At 38.7% G+C, this 23,367-nt stretch overlaps 1 protein-coding gene across 5 annotated transcripts in view; it reads right to left on the bottom strand.

The window, feature by feature from the left end:
• Nucleotides 1–23,367, bottom strand: part of ZNF410 (zinc finger protein 410) — a 49,963-nt gene extending 26,596 nt beyond the window's left edge. For 3 of the 5 annotated variants that reach the window (XM_060620223.3, XM_060620225.3, XM_060620227.3), the window contains exons 1-5: nt 23,247–23,366; nt 10,458–10,640; nt 9,354–9,489; nt 4,987–5,205; nt 3,612–3,803 (exon numbers count right to left, since the gene is read on the bottom strand). In XM_060620223.3, the coding sequence (XP_060476206.1) occupies nt 3,612–3,803; nt 4,987–5,205; nt 9,354–9,489; nt 10,458–10,490 (580 nt within the window). In that variant the 5' untranslated portion in view covers nt 10,491–10,640; nt 23,247–23,366. Of the gene's footprint in view, nt 1–3,611; nt 3,804–4,986; nt 5,206–9,353; nt 9,490–10,457; nt 10,641–11,514; nt 11,611–23,246 lie in introns of those variants that run through there. The other 2 variants (XR_009606407.2, XM_060620224.3) reach the window with 2 other exon arrangements.

The following is a 23,367-nucleotide window of genomic DNA, read 5'->3' as shown; positions in this document are numbered from 1 at the left end:
TTCTTACACTATACACAAAAATAAATTCAAAATGGATGAAAGACCTAAATGTGAGACAGGATACCATCAAAATCCTATAGGAGAAAACAGGCAGCAACCTCTTTGAGCTTGACCACAGCAACTTCTTACATGACATGTCTCTGAAGGCAAGGGAAATAAAAGCAAAAATGAACTATTGGAACCTCATCACAATAAAAAGCTTCTGCACAGCAAAGGAAACAATCAACAAAACTAAAAGGCAACCTACGGAATGGGAGAAGATATCTGCAAATGACACATTGGATAAAGGGTTAGTATCAAAAATTTATAAAGAATTACCAAACTCAACACCCGAAAAACAAATAATCCAGTGAAGAAATGGACAGACGACTGGAATAGACACTTCCAAAGAAGACATCCAGATGGCAAACAACCACACGAAAACATGCTCAATACTGCTCATCATGAAGGAAATACAAACCAAAAGCACATTAAGATATCACCTCACACTGGTCAGAGTGGCTAAAATTAACAAGTCAGGAAACAAGAGATGTTGGTGAGGATGTGGAGAAAGGGAATCCTCTCGCGCTGTTGGTGGGAATATAAACCGGTGCAGCCACTCTGGAAAAAAGTATGGAGGTCTCTCAAAAAATTAAAAATGGAATTATCCTATAACCCAACAGTAACACTACTAGGAATTTATCCAAAGGATACAGGAGTGCTGATTCACAGGGGCACAGGCACCCCAATGTTTATAGCAGCACTACCAACTGTAGCCAAATTATGGAAAGAGCCCAAATGTCCATTGACTGATGAACAGATAAAGATGTGGTATATATATTAAATGGAATACTACTCAGCAATGAAAAAGAATGAAATCTTGCCATTTGCAACAACATGGATGGAACTGGAAGGTATTATGCTAAGAGAAATAAGCCAGAGAAAGACAGATGCCATAGGATTTCACTCATATATGGAGTTTAAGAAACTTAACAGAAGACCATAGGGGAAGGGAAAGAAAAGTTAGATACAAACAGAGAGGGAGGCAAACCATAAGACTCTTAAATACAAAGAACAAACTGAGGGTTGACGGGGGTGGGGGTGGGGGTGGGGTTGGGGGGGCTGGGGAAAAAAAATGGGCTGGGGATGGGCATTGAGGAGGGCAATTGTTGGGATGAGCACTGGGTGTTGTATGTAAGTGATGAATCACGGGAATCTACTCCTGAAGCCAAGACTACACTGTATGTTAGCTAACTTGATAAATAAATAAATAAATAAATAAATAAATAAACAAACAAACAATATAATTTTCAAAAAACTAAACTTTCAATGTTTAATTTTAACTACATGCCTAAAGGTTTATATATCTAAGTTAGCCCCCCAAAAAGGTTTTATGAAATCATCTCATTGACAAAATAGAAGATGGTCATATATTTGGGCTGACTTTATATTTTAGCATACAAAGTAGTTGTTTGGGTAGTAAGTTAACATAGTTTGAGAGTAATGAAAATATCACAAAATGCTTTGTTAATTATAAAGCATTTCCCAGACAGAATCTTATTTAAATATCTAAAACAACCAAATCTGGTAAGCTACTTGATCTCTATGTTCTGAACAAGAGAAAACTGAAGGTAAGGAGTTTAAATTCCCCAGGCAGAGAACTAGTTAATGACAGCACCAGGTCTGGATCCCAGGTCTCCAGATTCCAAATCCCAAGTTCCCTCCCTACACAGCTTCTTAATGGCACATACAACACTACTTCCGTAATGCAACAAAGAGATGGTGAAGGTTTTGGGATCCACAGATTAGGAAAAGCATCTCAGGAAGAATCTGAACTTTAGAGCCCCCCAAAATAGTAAAAGGGACCAAGCTAAGCAGCACTACAGTAGTCAAAGCAGAGCTAATTATTTTGAACCTAACAGAAGTTTGAAGTTCTCTTTGCAATGACATGGATACAGCTAAAGAGTATTATGCTAAGTGAAATAAGTCAGAGAAGGGCAAATACTGTATGATTTCACTCACAGAGTTTTAAAAACAAAACAAAAAAGCAAAGGGAAGAAAAAGAGAGAGAGGCAGACCAAGAAACAGACTCTCAACTATAGAGAACTGATGGTCACCAGAGGGGAGATGGGTAAGGGGATGGGTGAAACAGGGGATGGGGATTAAGGAGGGCACTTATTGTGACGACCACTGGGTGACATATGAAAGTGTTGAATCACTATACTGTACACCTGAAACTAATATTACACTCTATGTTAACTAACTGGAATCTAAAGAAAAACTTTAAAAAAAAAAGTAGTCTGGAGTTCTCGATACAGGAAAGATTTAGGTTAATGTTTCTAAAACTGGAATACTCTGAAATATTCTCAGGAATCCTTCAGTTCTGTATGAGAAAGTTTTTTTTTTTTTTTTTAAGTTTAGTTATTTTGAGAGAGAGCGTGTGCACGCACACACGCGCACACCAAGCATGGGGGAGGGACAGAGAGAGGAGAGGGAGAGAATCACAAGGTGGTTCTACAGTGTCAGCACAGAACCCGACGTGGGGCTTTATCTCATGAACTGGGAGATCATGACCTAAGCTTAAATGACTGAGCCACCCAGGCACCCCTGTATGAGAAAGTTTTTAATTTTCACTTGCATGTTAATCACAAAATAATCATAAGCATATTCTAGATCATCTTCACGAGCTCTAAATAGCTAGGTACCAATGTAAGATTTCAGGGCTTAAGTTTGGTTTGTGATAATGATAGTGTGCACCTTAATAATTTGCTGTAGTACCTTAATTGTCACAGATTAGAGAGAAATATAGAAGCAGCTCTAAAACAAAAACTATTATGGCATAAGCAAAGGTTGTGCACTGGTTTAGGAGTGCTTTAAATAGAGTCCTGGTTCTCAAGTTTTAACATGCACTGGAACCACAGAGAGGGCTCACTAAAAGATTGCATGTTTCTGATTCAGTAGGACGAGAACCTGACAATTTGCATTTCTAAGTTTCCAGGTGATGCTGATGGTTCAAGGACCACATTTGAAAATTACTAGATAGAGAAAAGTGGCACAGAGTAAGGAGTACGGGCATGCTGAACTCAAAAGAAATAGCACTACAGCCTGTTTGGATATTTAGAGGTCATGAGATGAACTGGTTCCCCTGCCAAAAAACGCAGGGGTAGTTACTAAAATTTCTAAATTGCAACGAGTAGCAATTCAGTTTCAGCAAAACACCATTATCTGCCACACTGACTATTAACTTTGTTTTCACTGGTTTTGTAATTTTATGTCTATTAATTGGGGAAACTGTTTTGATGTTGTAGTGGTATAAAAGCTCTAAGTATAGGGAACATTATAATAAAAACAATTCAAGATAACATCAAGATCTGGGAAATGTTTTCCCTTTAAAAGGGCTCTGTACGTTATTTAAAGCTGACAACTGAGGATGCTAGCGTAACTACATTTTGCACATGGTTATGTTATTTTATAGAAAATAAGATAATTTACACATTTCTAGCCTTCTGCTCTCACCAATAAAATAACTTGGATTATGGTCAACGTGAAATACAGGCATTGCATTACCAAAATCTGCACACAGAATACTGAAAATGAAAAAAAAACCAAAAAACCCACCACAGGGGACTCACCATTGCTGCTGGTTTTTGCATTCTTTGCCAGTTGTGCGCGAGTAGCAGCAATCAAACTATCATGAGCCAACTCCTGAACCCGGAGGAACCATGGAATACTACTATCCGTGCTCTCACTGGAGAGGAAATCATTCCCTGAATCCTCCGCCTCATCTTGTACAAATACTAAGTGCTCAGCTGAAGAGCCCAGACCTGGAAGAAAAAAGAGGATATGTGAAAGATACCTATCAAGTAATCCTTTTATTGGCCCTGCCTCATGTGTCCTGAAATCAGCTATTCCAGATTTTCACCTCTCACCTTAGGCTTCTGTTCTCCTACAACATTAGTTTATCACCTTTTCACTCCCAGCCAACAGGCTTTTCTTACCTCCTCCTGTTTCTGAGGCAAAGCTGTCCTCCCTGGCAAACAAGCTAACCCTCACCTCTAGTATGCTAACCCTATCCTTCAGTTATCTCCTCTCGACCATCTGCGAGCCATTCCTCCCTACTGGCCATGTTACAATCTCCCTTTATAGCCTTTAAATCTGTCTCGCCCATTTTTATTTTAACAAGAAGAAAAAATCCCAAGTACTTCTGTAGCTATTCACTGTCTCACTGTCAAGTTTCCTAAACAAGTGTAACTTCTAACTTTTGCATCCACTTTCTCATCTGTTATCCACTCCCCACCTCTAACCCTGGCCTCCATACCTCCACCACCTCAATAACAAGTGCTCTTGCAGAGGTCACCAGATACACACACTTCCCAGCCCTCGTCTCACTATCCCATCCTGTGGTATTTGTACTACCTTTCTTCTTTAAGACTTCTCCCTCTCTTGGCTTCTCCCACACCACTCTCCTTCTGTTTTCTTTATCCCTCTCTAGCAACTTCTTCCCATTCTTCTGTTACCCTTTTAAGTGTTGTGTTTTGTTTTTTTTTCGGGATCCCAGATTTGCCATCTTTTCTGTTCATGCTCCTGAATCAAAGAATCCATGTTCGTTGTTTCATATATTTCCTGAATGCTGATAAGCACCAAAACAACTTATTTCACACAAGACAATTCTAGAACTTTAGATTCCTGTTTCTAACTCTCTAAAGGACACCTCCTCATGAATGTCCCTCTGATCCCAACATCAACAAGCACAACTGGAACTAATCATCCTCCCCACAACTCTGTTCTTGGGTTATCTTGCTGAATGGCACAACCGAATTTCCCAAACAAGAAACTTCTGAGTCATCCTAGAGTCTGCCTTCTCCCTCTACACATTCTACTGATCACCAGACTATACCAATTCTCTAAAATAATAAGGCTTCTTTTAAGTATGACTGAATTAAATATGCCCCACCCCCAGTTTTTTTCCTTAAGCATTAGCACAGTTCAGAAAAGGATAAAGGATACCTGCTCTTGTTAGGTTAAGAAGAATAAAAGAAGTGCTATCACTTGGCTGTAGATCTTGCAACAAGCTAGGAGACTCTGGAGTGGACAAAAACTCCGGGGACTTCTGTACAGTCTGAGCCCTCGTCTCTTCTCCGTCTGGACCCACATTCACCTGAAGGCTTCTCAACACGGCCGAGGAAGGGACCTCCTTGGAGGAGTTTGTATGACTTGGAGTATCATCTAGCAAAGGGAAAATACCATGGCTTTACGTAGCACCTATCTCCAAGGAGCTCACCAAACGTAGCCTCTAATACCCTTAGAACATCCCTTATGCAGCAGCATTTTTATTTTACAAATACAAAATTTGCCTCAAGAAAGAACAAAGAGATAACTTTAAGTTTTAAAGGGAGTCAGCTGAAATGTGAAGGATAGACTTGTCTGACACTCGGCAGTAACTATCAACCAACCATCCACGTTTGGACATTACAAACGTTTGTCTTTGAGGTCAGAAATTAGCACTTTTCCCTTGAAAAATATAGTTATACAATGAATACTAACTCAAGAATAGCATCTAAATTTTTATTTTTCTTGGGAAGAAGTCCCTCCCTTTAATTTTTATAGCATGTATGTGACAGCTCTGTTGAGTCATTAGGGGAAAAAAACACAGCCTGAGAAATAATTGAAATTTTATAGAATCGCCAATATGTTTTATTATACTTCTAGATTTACACTGAAATGTAAAGAAGTAATTCAGAAGACCTGCTCTCTAGAACTTTATTCTAAGGGCAGGGATGAATTTCCAAAGGTTTTGGCTGCAACGAAATGAGCAACTGCACTACAGTGACAAAGCATCCAATGTCTTCAGGGGTTTCATTCATCTTTATAAAAGGCAGGTAATTTTTTTTCCTTTTTTTTAAAGGAGATAACAAATAAGATTATAGGAATGAAAGTGGAAGCCTAGGGATGGTGTTGCCATTTCAAAACCTAATGAAGTAGCACAATATGAATGTGCCACAGAACTGGTTAAATGGTAGATTTAAGTGGTTAAAATGGGTAACTGGTTTAAATGGTAAATCTTAAGTTACGTATATGTTACCATACACACACACAAAATTTTAAGTTCATAGCAGCACTGTTTGTCATAGTACAACGCTGGAAAATAACTAAATATACATCAACAGTGTTATGGATAAAGAAGTTGTGGTTACACTCACATAACAAAACACTATACAGCAAACAAACCACAAACAACAAACTAAACAACAAACCAAACAAACCACAGCTATACAGACAAAGATTAATCTCACAACTACAGTTAACGGAAAAAAGGTATAACAACGTACAGTTTCATTCATTTAAAGTCTGAAAACACCTAAGATTAAACTGCATTGCTTAGACTTGGATGGCTGAACTTGGAAAACAAATAATGGTCAAAATATTGAGGATAGTGGTGACCTATTGAAACACGGAGGTTGTCTTTACGAGGGAAGAACCCAAGGAGGGCCTGGTAGCTGGCAAGGTTCTACTTCTTGATTGGGTGGTAGGTATCTTCTTTATAATAATTCTTCAAAATGCTTAAGCATATGGTTTTATATTTTTCTGTATCTATGACATATCCCAACTAAAAAGAAAACATACATATCATTCATGGAATGATACACATATATTTAAGATGGAGGGGAATAAGGTTAGGGAGGTATGTGCAGGTATGTTTGTGTTTATAATATTATGTTTCATGAACTAGGAGGTAAGTACATAGATTTTCATTTATTATTATTGATAATTGGTGATCTAAAATATTTTTATTTTTTAATGTTTATTTATTTTTAAGAGAGAGAGACACAGAGTGCAAGTGGGGGAGGGTCAGACAGAGAGGCACAGAATCCAAAGCAGGCTCCATGCTCTGAGCTGTCAACACAGAGCCTGATGCGGGGCTCAAACTAACAAATGGTGATATCAGACCTGAGCCGAAGTCAGACACTTAACCGACTTCGCCACCCAGGCGCCCTGGTTATCTAAAATATTTTTAATCAGGGTGCCTGGCTGGCTGAGTCTGAAGAACACATGACTAATGATCTCAGGGTTGTAGTTCGAGCCCCACATTGGGTGTAGAGATTACTTAAATGAATCCATAAATAAAAACTTTAAAAAATTTTTAAAGTTTTATTTATTTTGAAAGAGAAAGAGAGCATGACCAGAGGAAGAGCAGAGATACAGAGACAGAGAGAATCCCAAGCAGATTCCACACTGCAAGCATAGAGCCCAACACAGGGCTTGAACCCACGAACCACAAGATCATGACCTGAGCCAAAATCGGGAGTGGGACACTTAACCAACTGAGCCACCCAGGTGCCCCATTAAACAAAAACTTAAAAAAAATAAAATAAATAAAATATTTTTAATCAGAATTAAAACTAAAAGTTAATGTAGATGCTTTTGTTCCTCTTTTCACTTCATTATTGTTAAAATATTCAACAAATTTAAATTAGGAGAGAAAAAATTTTTTTATGCCTAATGAAGATCAAAATTTATTAGCACATGGAAATTTACACATATTGAAAACCCACAAGGATTTGGAAAAACTCCTACATACCAGTCGAAAAACAGGAGCTGAATGATAGAAGATATGGGAAAGCTAGGAGCCAGCTAGATATGGAAACCTTAAGTCAACATTGGTTGGTTGAATATATCTATCATTCTTGAATCTTTAAACATTGAAAAAGATTTTAAAGTCACTTCAAAAAATCAAAAAAGAATACCACTAGAGGATAGTAACCAGAAGACTTTGTAACATACAAGTTATCACTAATCACCAATAGGTGACTGTCCCCTGATTTAATATCAATACGTTGTGAGTAACTTGTTCTGTGAGTATTCTGCGAGACAAGCAAACATTTCTAATAAATTTTAACTTGATAAATGAACAATGTCTTGCAATATGAGTAATATGTGACACCGAACGTCACGTGATCACAACTAAGCCAGTGGTTCTTCTCTCTCTCTCTTTCTCGTTCACTTGCTCACTGTGGGATTGTGGGTGGGTGATGGCCTCCCATGCTCACATGCTTGGTCTCAGGCCATGGTGTTTGTCAGAAATCAGTGACTTTTCAGAACATTGGAAGGTGACCACAGCTAGCACTAGTGTATTTTTTGTCACTTCAAAGCACCTATGGACAGTCAGTCCTTTGCTTTTCCATCCACAAGTAAGCTTAAGAATGTTTTGCTTCAATTCTAGGTCATTGGATAGGTTCCTTCTTAAAGTTGAGGAAAAAGAAAAAGACTCCATTGAGCCAATAGATAGCAGTGATTCCATTAGTGATAATGAAAGTCATCATACATAATAACCCTCCTCTCTCGTCTCCCTCACGCCAGCCACGAAGGCTTTCAAAGGTAAGTGCAGGTTACTTTATTTTTCTTTATATTTTGTATTTTCTTTATTATTTTGTATTATATTACAGTATTATAATCATTTTTATATGAATATTTTTGGGTTGTGGAATGAATCATCTGAGTTCCCATTATTTCTTATGGGGAAATTCACTTTGATATATAAGTGCTTTGGATTACAAGCATGTTTCCAGAACAAATTATGCTCACAAACCAAGGTTTTACAGCATTCCAAATTTTAAACATTTCAATTTCCAGAAAATAAAGAATTCACTGCATCCAAAAATAATGTTCTTCTAATAGTCAAGTGATAGGATCTCCTTTTCCCCATCCAAAATTAATCTCACTACCCATGATCAGCATTCTGCCTCCTCCTACCTCTCCTAGAGACTCCCCACTAATTATCCATTCTTTCTGCTCTAACTGGCTCTTTCCTCTTAGCATAAAACCATCTTCAAATATTTCAGACCTTAAAAAAGAATTCTGCCATCTACTTTCTGTCCTTCTTTTTTCCTCCCCTAGCAAGAGAGCCTTTAGAAAGTGTAGTTACTTCCTCAACTACACTTAGCTTGCACTGATACCTCAACCCACTGCAGCCAGCCTGGCTTTCCACTCTCTTTCCATGGAGCAGGTCCTGCCAAGGTGAACAATGGCCTTGTTGGCCCTATCTCATTGGGATAGTCCCTATCTCATGGGCTTCTCAGAAGCATCTGACACATTGATTCTCCTGCTTTACAGCAGGCTCTCCTGCTTTATACCCTGTACCTTGAATAGGGAATTCCACCTTGATCTTTTCTTCTCACTCTCACATTCTATGAATGATCCTATCCATTACTATAGCTTAAATTACCAATGCACTTGTGACTTCCGTGGTTGCTTATTCTCCATGATTCCTAATTTTTACAGTTGCTACCAGTCAGTTATCTCATCTCACCAGTATCACAGAGCAGGCTAAGCTCTTAAGACTTGCTTATCTTATTTCTTGTGATCTTAATTTTTACCTGGTAACATTAGCCGACTGCATTCTGAGGCCTCAGTCACCGGAAGGAGGGACAAGCAAGTAATGTCTTTAGCTTCTGATTCTACTAGCCCCTGTCCCAATGGGATGGATGTATTCTGAACGAACTGTACCAGGAGCTGAGGGTGTGGGGGAGACAATATTGAAAAATACAAGTTGTTAGGAATGAATCTAAACCGTTGAATTTACCAAAAGTTGATAATGTAATTAAGTCTTCATTGCTTGCTAGTCTCAACCACATTCATAGAAAAACTAGATTAACTATATAAAATAACATTTAAAGTTATTTTTATCAAGTGCACTGTTCTAAAGAAAAGCTGAATTATATAATTAAGTTAACCTCTATTACCTTCTATCAGAGAAAATACAAAAATAATTTTATTTTTAAATGAAGGCTATTAAGAAGTCAACTGCATTGTACTGATTACGTTTTACAAAGCACTTTTTTGAGTACTGGCTCATTTAATCATCAGTATAATTCAGTTAAGACTGAACATGTATTTTAAAGACAAGGAATCAAGTTGAAGACATCAAATAAGTTGTCTAAGATCACATGACTACTTAGGAGAAGTAAGTCTTCCAACTTATGTACCCTGATTCCAAATTCATTGAACTTTCCACTATGCAACACAGATATACTAAAATTCTGTGAGAAAAATGAATAAAAAGAAAAAATGTTTAAATCATCTAATCACATTTAGGAAGAAAACACTTTCAGACATATACAAAATTAATTTAAAAATGGTTGTGGCAGTAAAAATTTACATATGTATATACACATACACATATACACCATCTATATAAAAATTTTGTCATTATGCAATTACCTAGATGTATACCAACTTACACTCACTTAAATAAATATAAAAAGTGATAGGTAAAAACAAAGTTTTTAAAGTATTTAGTGATAGAAAAAATAACAAACTAGTAGTTATAATCAAAACCATACAGCCCACAAAAACTTTAAATATTTACTATCTGGTTCATTATAGAAAAAGTTGGCTGACTCCTGAACTAAGGACGAACTCTGGAAGATAGCCCACAAAAAAATATAAATAAATAAACAAAAAGTGTTGCCTTGGCTCACCTCTGGTTTGGATTCTAACTCATCTGATAACATTGATTCAGCTTCCAAATCCTGTAGCTGTTGAGGGGACAGGTTAAAAATTTAATTCAGAGTCAATGACACCTTCCTGCTATGCTCATATTCCTTTAGGAAATGCTATGCTTTTCCTGTAAGATGCTGTGCTGAGTGGATAATCAATTTAGCCTAAAAAAAGATAAGAGAGAGAAAGAGAGAATTAGAGTAGTGAAAAAATGCAGCTAAATAAACAAAGGCACTTCTCCACGTATCCAAAAATCACAACAAGCAAAAAATAACTAATTCAGCCCAAACACTTGTTTTAAATAGAACAAACCCAACAGGTGTCAAAATCCATTAAAAGTTGTATTTAGAGAATTCCTAATTCTAATATCTATTTTAGAAAAGTTCTTAAAAATGGAAAAAGGTATGTGCCCAAAGAATTTCTTGTTAGCATCTGTGATAACAAACAACTGCAAGCAAGATATAAATAGACATATATACCCAACACTCAGGGGAATAGTTAATTAGGTTATGGCACTGTCACTTAAAAATACGGTTATGAAAACAATGCAACAACAACAAAAAATGCTAATGACATGTTAAATTACAAAAACAAAATTCAGAAGTATACACTTGCTATTATTAAAACTAGTTAAGAAGGTAAAAGGGAATTTACACAACTATGATAGTAGCTATGTTAGGTGGTATACACTGGTGTGACTTATTTTTCTTTTCTCAATTTCCCCATCTTTCTAAAAGTAGTTACACAGTGAAAATTTGAACAGTGTTTCCCAAAAGTAGTACCCTTGGGACCCCGATGCAGCTGTTTTCCCCCATAATTAAAATTCTTACTTTCTTATAGCTTAATTTTTTTTCAGAATTTTGACAAATGAGTCCACTTTATTTTGTACAATTGTTGCTAAAATTGGGAACACTGCTATATACAAACTAACCATACAGCGTAAAATGTACCCAGGATGGGAATTTTCAATGAATACCAAGGTTGACTAGAAAGTTACAAAAGGCAGACTTACTCTACAAAAAGAACATATAGAAGTACCTGAATAAATTTTCATTTCTGTTCATTGCCCTTTTGGTTCCTTCCTCTCCCCCTTGCTAGCTTCCAGAAATCCTCATTTTCATCGTAAAAAAATAATTCATAAGATGTAAGTGAAAGTGTCCTTTTATTTAAGTTCCCCACATAAAACCAAGTATCATAAATTCCTGACTTTTCCTTTCACATGTGTTTTTTCTTATGCAATGACTATACAAAATAGTTCAATGTGATTTATCCATCTCTCTTTTTCACAGAAGAAGGAACCAAGGCTCAGTACATCACTTAAGTTATTAAGTTGCAGAACCAGAACTCACACCTACAGAGCAGGTTGGCATGAATGGTGATTACATCTATCTACATCTGATCTTGGAACACCAGGATTTAAGAATTCCTCTTCCCCAATTCCAGCTCATCTCAAGAAGCCAAGAAATTACCAAATGTTTGTTTAAGTTATCCTTAAGGTTCCTCCAACTTTGAGTTTACAGGATTGTAAAATCTCTAGGAAACTAGACAACTATTCACTCTCCTTTATATTTGTTAAGGTTCTTAGAAAAGAATGGTGCTAGCTGCATTTCTAGTACCCTTACCTAAAGAGAAATGGAAAAAAAAAAATGAAGTTCATGAATATGTGCACTGAACAAGAGAAAAATCATATACTAGATCTTAGATAGTTTGGCAAAGCTGTAATAACAATTTAAAGAGGGAAGCTACCACCTCTCTTCTAGTTTAAGAGCCACCTCTAGATCACCATTTCTCAAGGGTCCATGGCTATCCATGATATCTTTTTATTTTAGTGTCTTCATTTTAGTGATGATCTTTCTGTTTTATTTTGAGACAGAGAGAGAGAGAGAGAGAGAGAGAGAGAGAGAGAGAGAGAGAGAACGTGTGCATGTGAGCAGGGGAGGGGCAGAGAAAGGGAGAGAGAGAATCCCAAGCAGGCTCTGTGCTGTCAGCTCAGAGCCCAAGGAAGGGCTTGATGCCAGGCTCTATCTCAAGAACTGTGAGATCATGACCTGAGCCAAAACCAAGAGTCAGATGCATAACTGACTGAGCCACCCAGGTGCCCCTCATTTCAGTGATAATCTTTAAAAAAAATTAACATAAGCATTTTCTAGAACAAAAGGGTATATATAATTGAGTTCTGCCTAAGTTTGGTGCCCAAGTTTGTGGTTTGTACGTACACTGTGAACTAAAGACAGACTAGTAGCATAGAACAGGCAGGCTGACCTCAAAAGAATCTGTACTAGAGCACTCAGTACCAAATCAAGTGTACTGTGTGAATCTCATCTTTAACACAGCAACCTGCTATGTTTATTAGCTGAAAGTGTGATGGCAAATATGCAATTAAATCTGTTTCTATTCTTAATTCCCATCATCCATTTAACAGGTTTCAAAAACTACAATGTAAGTCTTTAAGTAACAGTTTCACTGAGGTATAATTTATATACCATACGATTCACTCATTTAAAGAGTTTGGTTAAATTGTTTTTAGTATATTCACAGAGTTGTGCAACTACAACCACAATCAATTTTTAAAATGTTTTTACTGTTTACTTACTTTTGAGAGAGAGAAAGAGACAGAGTATGAGCAGGGGAGAGGCAGAGAGAGAAGGAGACACAGAATCCGAAGCAGGCTCCAGGCTCTGAGTCGTCAGCAGCACAGAGCCCCATGCAGGGCTCAAACTCACGAACCACAAGATCATAACTTAAGCTGAATTTGGACGCTTATCAATTGAACCATCCAGGTGCCCCACAAAATCAATTTTATAACAACTTTATCACCCCCAAAAAGAAACTCTTGTACCCATTAGCAATCAATCCTCATTTCCTTCCAAACCTTCCCCTGACCAGGCCTAGGCAACCACTACTCTATTTCTGTCTGTATGGATTTGCCTATTCTGGACATTTCATATAAATGGATTTATACATGTGATACTTTGTGCTTGGCTGCTATCACTTAGCATAATGATTCCAAGGTTCCTCCCTGTTGTAGCATGTATCAGCATTTCTTTTTATTGTCAAGTAATATTCTACACACATTTTATTTATCCAAGTAACAGTTAATGGACATTGGGTTATTTCTACAATTTGGCTATTATGAATAAAGCTGTCATGAACATTGATGTACAAGTTTTTGTGTGGACATGTATTTTTACTCTTTTGGATATATACCTAGAAGTGGAATTGCCAGGTCACATGGCAACTCTATTTAACCTTGTGAGGAATTACCAGGCTGTCTTCCAAAGTGTCTGCACCATTTCACAATCCCACCAGCAGTGGATTTCTCTACATCCTCACCAACACATTATTATAGCTCTCTTAATGGGTGTGAATGGTAACCCATTGTGGTTCTGAACTGCATTACCTGATAGCTAATGGTTTTGAACATCTCTTCATGTGCTTATAGGGCATTTGTACATCTTTTTAGGAGAAATACTTACTCAGATTGTTGGCTCATTTTTTAAATTGATTGGTCTTTTTATTGTTGAGTTGTAAGAGTTCTTTATATATTCTAGATATAAGCTCCTTATCAGATAAATGATTTGCACAAATCTTTTCCCATTCTGTGTTATCTTCTCATTTGCAATGCAAATCTTATCTTCATTTGAACAAGGCAACTCTAACTCTACAGTTATCAAACAAAACCTCATTAAAACTGTCATTCAAGGACTTCTAGTCAGTTTTAGTTAAATGTGAGATCCCATTATCATAAGCTGCTTAACAATGTCTTGACACTATAAATACTACCTTGTATGATATTCTCTGGATTAGTATTACTAAAGGTAAATGTAGAAACCGATGAAATATATTCCCGAATCCAAGGCTAAATCTTTCCGCTATTAAGTTCAACATTAAGTACTTCATTTCAGCAAAACAACATCTCTACCACACAATATGAATGGTATTTTGAATTTTGTTTTATGGTGTAGTTTACATTTGTATACTTACTCATAAAGATCTAACTCCATGGCAACAACTGATATAATCGTAACAACCTAAACTGTACTAAGTACACAGTTCCTTAGAGTCATCAAAACATATTAGACTGCTAATATTGTAATAAGTTTGTATGGTGGCAGGTGGGTAACTAGGCTTACTGAATAGTCTATCAAATTGTGGTAATGTATCAAACTGTCAAATCACTATGTTGTACACCTGAAACTAATTTAACACTATATGTCAACTATTCATCAATTAAAAATAAATCTATAGGGGCACCTGGGTGGCTCAGCTGGTTAAGCATCTACTCTTGTTTTTGTCTACTCTTGGTTTCAGTTCAGGTCATGGTCTCAAAAACGCAGCGTCAGGCTCTGCCTTGGTGATGTGGAACCTGCTTAGGATTCTCTCTCTCTCTCCTTCACGCTCTCTGCCCCTCCCCTGCTCATGCTCGCTCTCTCTCTCTCTCAAAAAAAAAAAAAGAAAAAAAACTTGAAAAAAAAAAGAGCTACTGGGATCTTCAATGTAGGAGGGATAAGAATTACTACATAGCTTTATGTCTGAGTATATTTAATGTAATCATAATAAAAATAATTTGGCAGTATGGGGCCACTATAGTGTGCAATGCAATGTTTTTCCTTTAAATGCAATTTGCATGACACGGGAGTGAATAGGACTGCACTTACTCAAAAGGAAGCTATTTTCAAGGTAATTATGGGTCTCAAAGAGATTTCTTCCCAGGCTTCCTTATGCTATTAATTAAGATACTAGAAATGCAATACCAAGTAGTCACATACATCACCCCAAACTCTTTATTTTTATTACTATTTGTTTTTGAGAGAGAGAGAGAGAGAGAGAGAGAGAGAGAGAATGCACCCACGAGCATAAGAGAGGGTCAGAGAGAGAGATAGAGAATCTCAAGCAGGCTCCACACTCAGCACGGAGCCGGTCATGGGGGCTCAACCCACAACCCTGGGATCATGATCTGAGCCAAAATCAAGAGTCAGATGCTCAACTGACTGAGCCACACAGGTGACCCATCTCCCAAATTCTTTAACGTGAACACTAATAGTTGCTCATTTTTATTTTGTATCTTTACCTGGTAGACAGGCAAAATTTATATTCTTATTTCCTTTTATATTGGAAAAATTACTAATCCAGCCCATTTTAAATAACAAAGGAGATAATGACATTTAACCATCATCAAACCAAGGATAGGCCCATCAAATCATATTTTTCACAAGTCATAAATAAGGCATCTTGGTTCTAGATAGAGTTCACAACAAAACAAACTGATCTCAGAAACCCAGGGATAAGTCTAATAAATACGAAATAATAGTCAGACCCTTTCTCCCTCTACCCATGCCAACAACTGAATTTTACTGTGTGCATTGTTCCTTTTGGCCATCAAAGCACATTAGACTGCTTAAAGAAAACAATCTTGGTCCAGCACAAATTATATTTTTTAGAAATCCACTGCCCTACCACTGCTATTATATTAATAGTTAATAATAGCAGAATATGTTAATATGCTATCCCATAGTCAGCTTAAAGGTTAAAAGGAATGCAGGCAATAGACATCTTTGCAATGAACCAAAGCAAAGTACAGGAAGGCCTGAAAACTTCTGTAAATTGGTAATGAGAGAACTCATAACAAAAGCAAAGCAGATTTAAGACAAAAGAGATCTCTATGATCTAGACCATCCTGAAAACAATTCTCCTTCTGTTTTTAGCCAAATAAACAAATCCTGAGAACTGAAGTCTGATAAACTGCATTCTTCTACAGTACACTCAACATCATCCAGCAAATTATTAATACTAAGTAGCTAAACAAGTTAAATAAAGAAGCTGAGATGTTTATTTAAAAAAAAAAAAAAAAAAAATCCAAGGTCTCTAAAGCAAAAATCTAAATTCTGCCTCTGACTTTTTGGTTGAGACCTAGGCAAGCTACTCAACTTCTTGGCCCTAAGTAACTCATCTGAAATACAGATGAAACAAATCTACCTAGGACTATTTACCTATCAGTCAACAGAAACGCTTACAAAATTCTTCAAAAACAAAGCTCTGCATAAGTGCTTAAGAGACAAGTAAATCTATCGAATGCATTGTATACTATAAAAGGTTAAGAAATCTGCCTTTATTACAGAGCCCAAATTTCCTATAAAGCAGTGTTTGACTGCAACCCACAGTAAGATATATTTTCCATCATACCTAATTGAATGAAACACATGCTGAGATGCAAATAACATATTTTCATGAAACAATACTAACCTATGTTAATCTCATGCACTCTGAATTTTTTTATTTTTATTTATTTACTTTTTTAACATTTATTTATTTTTGTGACAGAGAGAGACAGAGCATGAATGGGGGAGGGGCAGAGAGAGAGGGAGACACAGAATCGGAAGCAGGCTCCAGGCTCTGAGCCGTCAGCCCAGAGCCCGACACGGGGCTCGAACTCACGGACCGCGAGATCGTGACCTGAGCTGAAGTCGGACGCCCAACCGACTGAGCCACCCAGACGCCCCGACTCTGAATTTTTTTAAATAAAACCCACTAAAGTGATGTCACAAACTACTTAACAGATTATGTCCCACAGATTGAAAAACACTATAAAGTATCTTCAAAAGTCTAAAATACGTATGTTAAACACAGACTCAGCCATAAAACATAAAACCATAGATATAAACCTGCTATAAATATACATTACAAGTCATCAATTATCACTGATAAGAGTCTTGGGGAAACTGAAATTACTTGAATCCTCACACAAGACAGGAATTAGTTAGTGGTAACACTGTGTCCAGAGGGTGGAGATGGCCTAAAATCAATGCAGGCTACACAGAGAAATATTGGGAGGAAAAACTAAGCCAAAATAAACTAAACAAGCAACAGAGGAACATAACTGATACCGGTCTCTTGCCTCAGTTCTGCCGTACAGAAGGGAGTGCATTCCAAAGGGAAAGATGATCAGGGGCTTTTACTACTCTGCTCAAGAAAGAAACAGAACATCATTGTATCAGCTTCTAAAAAGTAATGTGATTCTACCCTAGGAAAACAAAGTCCAGAATATCAGTACTGTTCTTATTTGAGGGAGGTAGAAAATGCCTTGACCTTGACCCAGTTTCAGAAAGAAGGGAGGGAAAGGGTAAGAAAAAAAAGGGAAGAAATTAAGAAACACCATGGTTCTTCCCGATTGGTCACCAATCTGCTTCTTGGCTCCCTCCATTTCTACCTATGTCTGACCACAGATATAGACCCAAATGATGTTTCACTAAAGCTGAAAAATACTACACCAAAAATTCTACTAATGGTAGGGAATTACAAAGGCCAAAAATTAAAATTTAAAAAAGAGTAGTTTAAATTTTGGTATAAAATGGTAGTTGTAGGGGCGCCTGGGTGGCTCAGTCAGTTAAGCATCAACTCTTGATTTCGGTTCAAGTCATGATCCTAGGGTGGTGGGATCAAGCCCCACGTTGGGCTCCTGAGTGTAGAGCCTTTCTCTCTCTCTCCCTCTCTCTCTCTCTCTGCCCTTCTCCTTAGTTCATGCTCATACACTCTCTCTCTCAAAATAATTAATTAATTAATTAATTAATAAGATAGTAGTCCTAGGAAAAGAAAAGCCAGGTAACTTCTTATATTCATATCTAGTATATTATGCAAGTTGATTAAATTCTAATAGTTAAGTGGTAACAGGTACTAATGAAAAAAAAAATTGGAACATAGAAGCGTGAAGCCAGAATGAATCTTAGCAATACAGGATTTATCCGGGGCCTTCCCTTTTCCTTCCCAGGATCTGCTGAGGTGTTCTATTCCACAGCTCTCATTTTTATTCTAGTGACTTCCCCCTTTCTCTGCAAACCTTCAGAGCCAAATTTATCAAAAGACTTGTCTCCACTTTCTCATCTCCAGTCACTATTCAATCCCAAGACTTCACCAAAACTTCTCTTGTAAAGGGTACCAAAGATCTTCATGTTTTCAAATCCAATGGACATTCTGCAGTCCTAATCTTATTTGACCTTTGCAGTGAACAACTATTGTTTTTAATTGTCCTACATTCATTTCCCCTGCTTAGGTGACAGGATCTACATTAGTGTGGGGATGTACTCCTCCCCCATTGGATACACCTTTGGTGAGACTGCAGATTAAGGTGTTCTTTCCTTCACCGACCAACTGTTGGACACTTGACCTGCACTGAACAAATCAGCCACTTTTCCTCAGAACGTGAATTCTAAAAGAAGTAACAAAGGGCTGAAAACTGCTGCAGCAGCCCATTCATTCCGGTAATGCAGCTAGCAGCCTCCCCTGGGGCTGCTCAGATTCCTGTCCTTTATGAAGCCAAGGCCTTCATCATTTCCTTTGATCCTATGAGCTGCCCACATCCTTGTTATAAATTCCTCTTCTGAAGCAAACTGGTTACTTCTGAAGCAATCAGAGCCATAACTGGTATTATCCCTTAGAAGCACTGTCTCCTTCCTCAAACACTTACTGTCTTTGCTTCAAAGATACGTGTTCCTCATTTTACTCTTATTGTCATTGCAATTCCTCCAGTTTCCTTTGGTGACTTTTTTTTTTTTCCTTTGAGAGAAAGAGCAAGAAAGAGAGAGACGGAGGGAGGGAGGGAGGGAGGGAGGGAGGGTGGGAGAGAGAGAGAGACAGAGAGAGAATCCCAAGCAGGTTCTGCACTGTCAGTACAAAGCCCGATGTAGGTCTTCAAGCTCACTGAGATCATGACCTGATCCAAAATTGAATGCTTAACTGACTGAGCCATCCAGGCGTCCCTCCTTTGGTAACTTCTATACTCTTCCTGCATGCAGCCTCTAAATACTAATATTCCTCAGGATAGTATTCAGGACCTCTTCTCTTGCTACACTCTCCTCTTAGCATAAGTTCATGGCTTTAAATGATAGTCTCCAAAATTTTTTAAAGTTTTTATTTAAACTCCAATTAGTTAACATACAGCATAATATTAGTTTCAGGTACACAATACAGTAATTCAACACTTCAATACAACACTGCGTGCTCATCACCAAAATTTTTATTTATAGCCCAGATACGTCCCTGAGCTGCAGACCTGCATATACAATTGCTTACTTGGTATCTGTACTTAATGTTTGAAACTTGGTATCTCTAATGTGTCTAAAATTAATTCTCTCTCAAGCCTGTTTTCCATCATGCCCTGCCAGCCCCACTCACCACAATCCTCCACTTAAGACAGGACCACCATGCACCCCATTTAGGAATCATTTTTATTACTTTCTTTCTTTTGCTCCCAATATCCAGTCCAGCTGCAAGTCCCATTAAGATAACAAATCCACCTACTTCTATCCACCACCCTATTTCAGGCCACCATTAACACTTGCCCTAAACTACGGTTAGTGCCACCTAACTCGTCTCCCTGCTTCTACTCTTGCCTACCTTCCATTCCATTCTCTTTCCAGTAGTAAATATCTTTTTAGGGGCACCTGGGTGGCTCAGTCAGTTAAGCATCCGACTTTGGCTCAGGTCATGATCTCATGGTTGGTGGGTGGGTTTAGGCCCCGAGTCAGGCTCTGTGCTGACAGCTCAGAGCCTGGAGCCTGCTTCAGATTCTGTGTGTGTCTCTCTCTCTCTCTGCCCCTCCCCTGCTCACAATCGTCTCTCTCTTGTCTCTCAAAAATAAATAAAAATGTTAAAAAAAAATTAAAATGATTCCTATTATATCACTCACCTGCTTGCAACTCTTTACGCGGCTTCCCAATGCACCTACATAAAATTTAAACTCCTTATCCTGGCATGTAAGAACCTATGTGATCCATTCCTGTTCCTCCAACCACACTCCAGAGTCACTCTCCCTTACTTGCTCTCCAAGCTCCAGCCACCTTAGTTCCTTCAACACATTAAGCTCTTTCTGATGTTAGGGATGTGCACACGTCTTATCCTCTGCCTTGGAATGCTTTTACCTCCCTCTCCATTAGTTACCTCTTTTTCACTTTTCTGGGCTCTGTTTAACTATCAACTCATTTACAAAGGCTTGGCCTGGTCACCTTATCCAAAGAAGATTCCCCACACTTCCACCTTTGTTCTCTATCTCTACTATTTCTAATTCCTTTGTTTTTATATAATATTCCTTTTTTTTTTTTTTTTTGGTCTGGTTACTCCCCTAAATTGTAAGCTCCATAAACAAGGGCAGGAACTAGTCTGTCTTGTTTGTAACTTTACATTCCACTACCTAGCACAGTGCCAGGCAAAGTACTTTATGTAATTCATAAGGAATTTAGGTCTCCAAGAGTCATTTCTGATACTGTGAAACTCCAAGGCTGTCTTTACTATGAGATTAAAGGGCTTCTATACAAACTTCCCTGCAAGCACCTAGTAGGCACTGAATAAATGAATGAATGGCCTGGATATAACACCAAAATATTTGCCTCTATTCCTGACCTCTCTCCTCAACTCCAAATTTTCATTTCTAACTGCTTGCTGGGTATCTCCACACAGATATCCACCTCAAACCTAACAATGTTCACAATCCAGATAATCATCTCTACCACCAAACCTGTTCTTCTTCCTGTATTATCCATTTCAATTATTGCCCAATCCTCTTCCCACTCAGCCATAAATTCTAGGTCTTTAACAATGTCTCTCATTTTCAATATTTAAATAACCCCAGTAGTTCTAATTCCCCCAAATTTATTCCCCCTGGAATGCCCTGTTTAGGCCTCATTATCTTTCAACTACACTATTAAAAGAAACTACTAACTGGTCATCCTTCCCTAAAAATTCCCCCCCTCCCTTTTTTAAGTTTATTTATTTATTTTTGAGAGAGAGAGAGAGAGAGAGAGAGAGAGAGAGAGAGAGAGAAAGCAAGCAGGGGAGCGACACAGAGAGAATCCCAAGCAGTGGGACTCACTCCCACCAACCATCTCATGACCTGAGCCAAAACCAAGAGTCAACCGACTGAGTAGTTTAGGTGCCCCAAAATTCCCTTCTTCAATCCATCTTTTTATGCAGCCACTCAAATTATCTTTCCAAAACACAGAAATGCTTGTTACTTCACTCACTCAAAATTCAGTGCCTCAGAATATTAGTCAAATCCCTAACTATGGCATTTCAAATATCCTACAATCTATCTTCAAACACTGTTTCAGTTACAGCACGTCCATCTTCCTCAATTAACCCTTTACTCCAACCCACATGGACTGGCTACTGAATGAACACACCAGCCTATTTCAGTGCTCCACATCTTTGCTTAGAATAGTTCTTCAACCAATAATAAGCACTATCCAGCTGTGATTTTTTGAAATCCTTTCCAGACTTTTTTTTTTTTTCATTTTTTAAAATGCTTATTTATTTATTTTGAGAGAGACAGTGTCAGCAGTGGGAAGGGGCAGAGACAGTGGAGAGAGAATCCCAAGCAGGCTTCCCGCTGACAGCACAGAGCTTAACACGGGGCTCCATGCCTCGAACAGTGAGATCATGACCTGAGTCAAAATCAAGAGCTTGATGCTTAACCGACTGAGCCACCCAGGAGCCCCTCCTTTCCAGATTTTAATATCCAACTCAAATGCCATCCTCCACTAAGACTCTGATCCTTTTCCTCCAGTGAAAACAAATCTGTCCTTTCCATAGTGTTGTCACAACATGCTATTTCACCTCATTTTAGCAATGATTCTATCCTGTCTAGGCTGTTAGGTGTCTACATGTATAACTTTCTCATTGGTTAAAGTGGTTGAACTTACTCATTCTACTCTCATTAACTTAGCATTATGCTTTGCACAAACTAAGCATTCAGGAAATACCCGCTGAATAAATAGGTAAGCCTCTTCATTTACAAAGAAGGGGGGAAAAAGGTAGAGATTAAGTAACTTGCCAAAAACCAGACATCTACTTAAATGCAGAATTTTTAAAAATTAGAACCTAAATCTTCTGTTTAGCTGACTTTACTCTGTCCACACTAAGTAAGATAAAACAGGTGAAATTTCTCACTCCCTAACAACAAAATGCCACCGGCTTTATTTCAGAAATGTTTCTTCTATTCACTTCGCAAATATGTTGCATTGACCCATGCGCCAAAGTGAAGAAGTACAAATTCTTAAGTCCCAAGTTAGTAATGTTTAACTTCCAAATGGTGCCTAAATGCATTTCAAAGCCTCATGAGCAAGTGGGATAAACTTTAACGGCCGAACTGCATTCTTTTCTCTGAAGAAACGTCGGAGGAGAAATTGAACCTTGGAATGCCTACAAGGCTGTAAACACCCACAGCCCACAGCCTCGCCTTGAAATGACAGGCGAAGGAGAAGCTAGCAGCCAAAGCCCCTCAGAGCCGGCAGCCTTCCTTCTTCTAGACCCAGAAAGTAAGTGGACGTATGAAAGAAGGGGTAGCTCTGGGCTGAAATACCGAAGGCAGAGTCTCCTCGGCATCCTCTTTGCCCCACCGCAACGGCCTTAGTGTAAGGCCCCGAAGCCCGCGGGCAGGGCTCAACTGCGGGTGCAGTCCAGGAGCCCCCGCCCTAGGGACTCGCTGACTCTAGCTTTCTCAGGACCGTCTTGTTCCCAAGCCCCGGCCCCCAAAACCAAGCAAATGAGCCGAAACACCGGCCCCAAAACGCCTCGAGGGGAAGGGCCGAAGCCGTAGGGCTTCAGACCGGCCGCTCCCGAGCCCGCCAGATAAGGGAGGGGTGCCCAAGGGGGGGGGGGCGGTTTCCCCGTCCTCTCCTGAGTCGAACTCGGCCCGAGGCCCCGAGGGACCGGTACTGGCTCCCTCCCTCTCGGCGACCATCTAGCTGTGCGGCTGTGGCCTGGCCCAGCCCGGAGCTCACCTCCCCGTCCCGGGCAGCCTGCTAGCCGTCAGTCGGTCCCGAATTCCGTCCACACACAGCGTCTTCCGGCTCCCGCCGGAAGCAGCGGCAGCGCGGGACAGGAAGTTTGGCCGGCCCCCAA

Source organism: Panthera onca, chromosome B3 (genome assembly GCF_046562875.1).
Source record: "Panthera onca isolate mPanOnc1 chromosome B3, mPanOnc1 haplotype 2, whole genome shotgun sequence".
Taxonomy (NCBI): domain Eukaryota; kingdom Metazoa; phylum Chordata; class Mammalia; order Carnivora; family Felidae; genus Panthera; species Panthera onca.
Note: the sequence above shows the minus strand (reverse complement) of the source record. Positions and strands in the feature narration are given on the sequence as shown.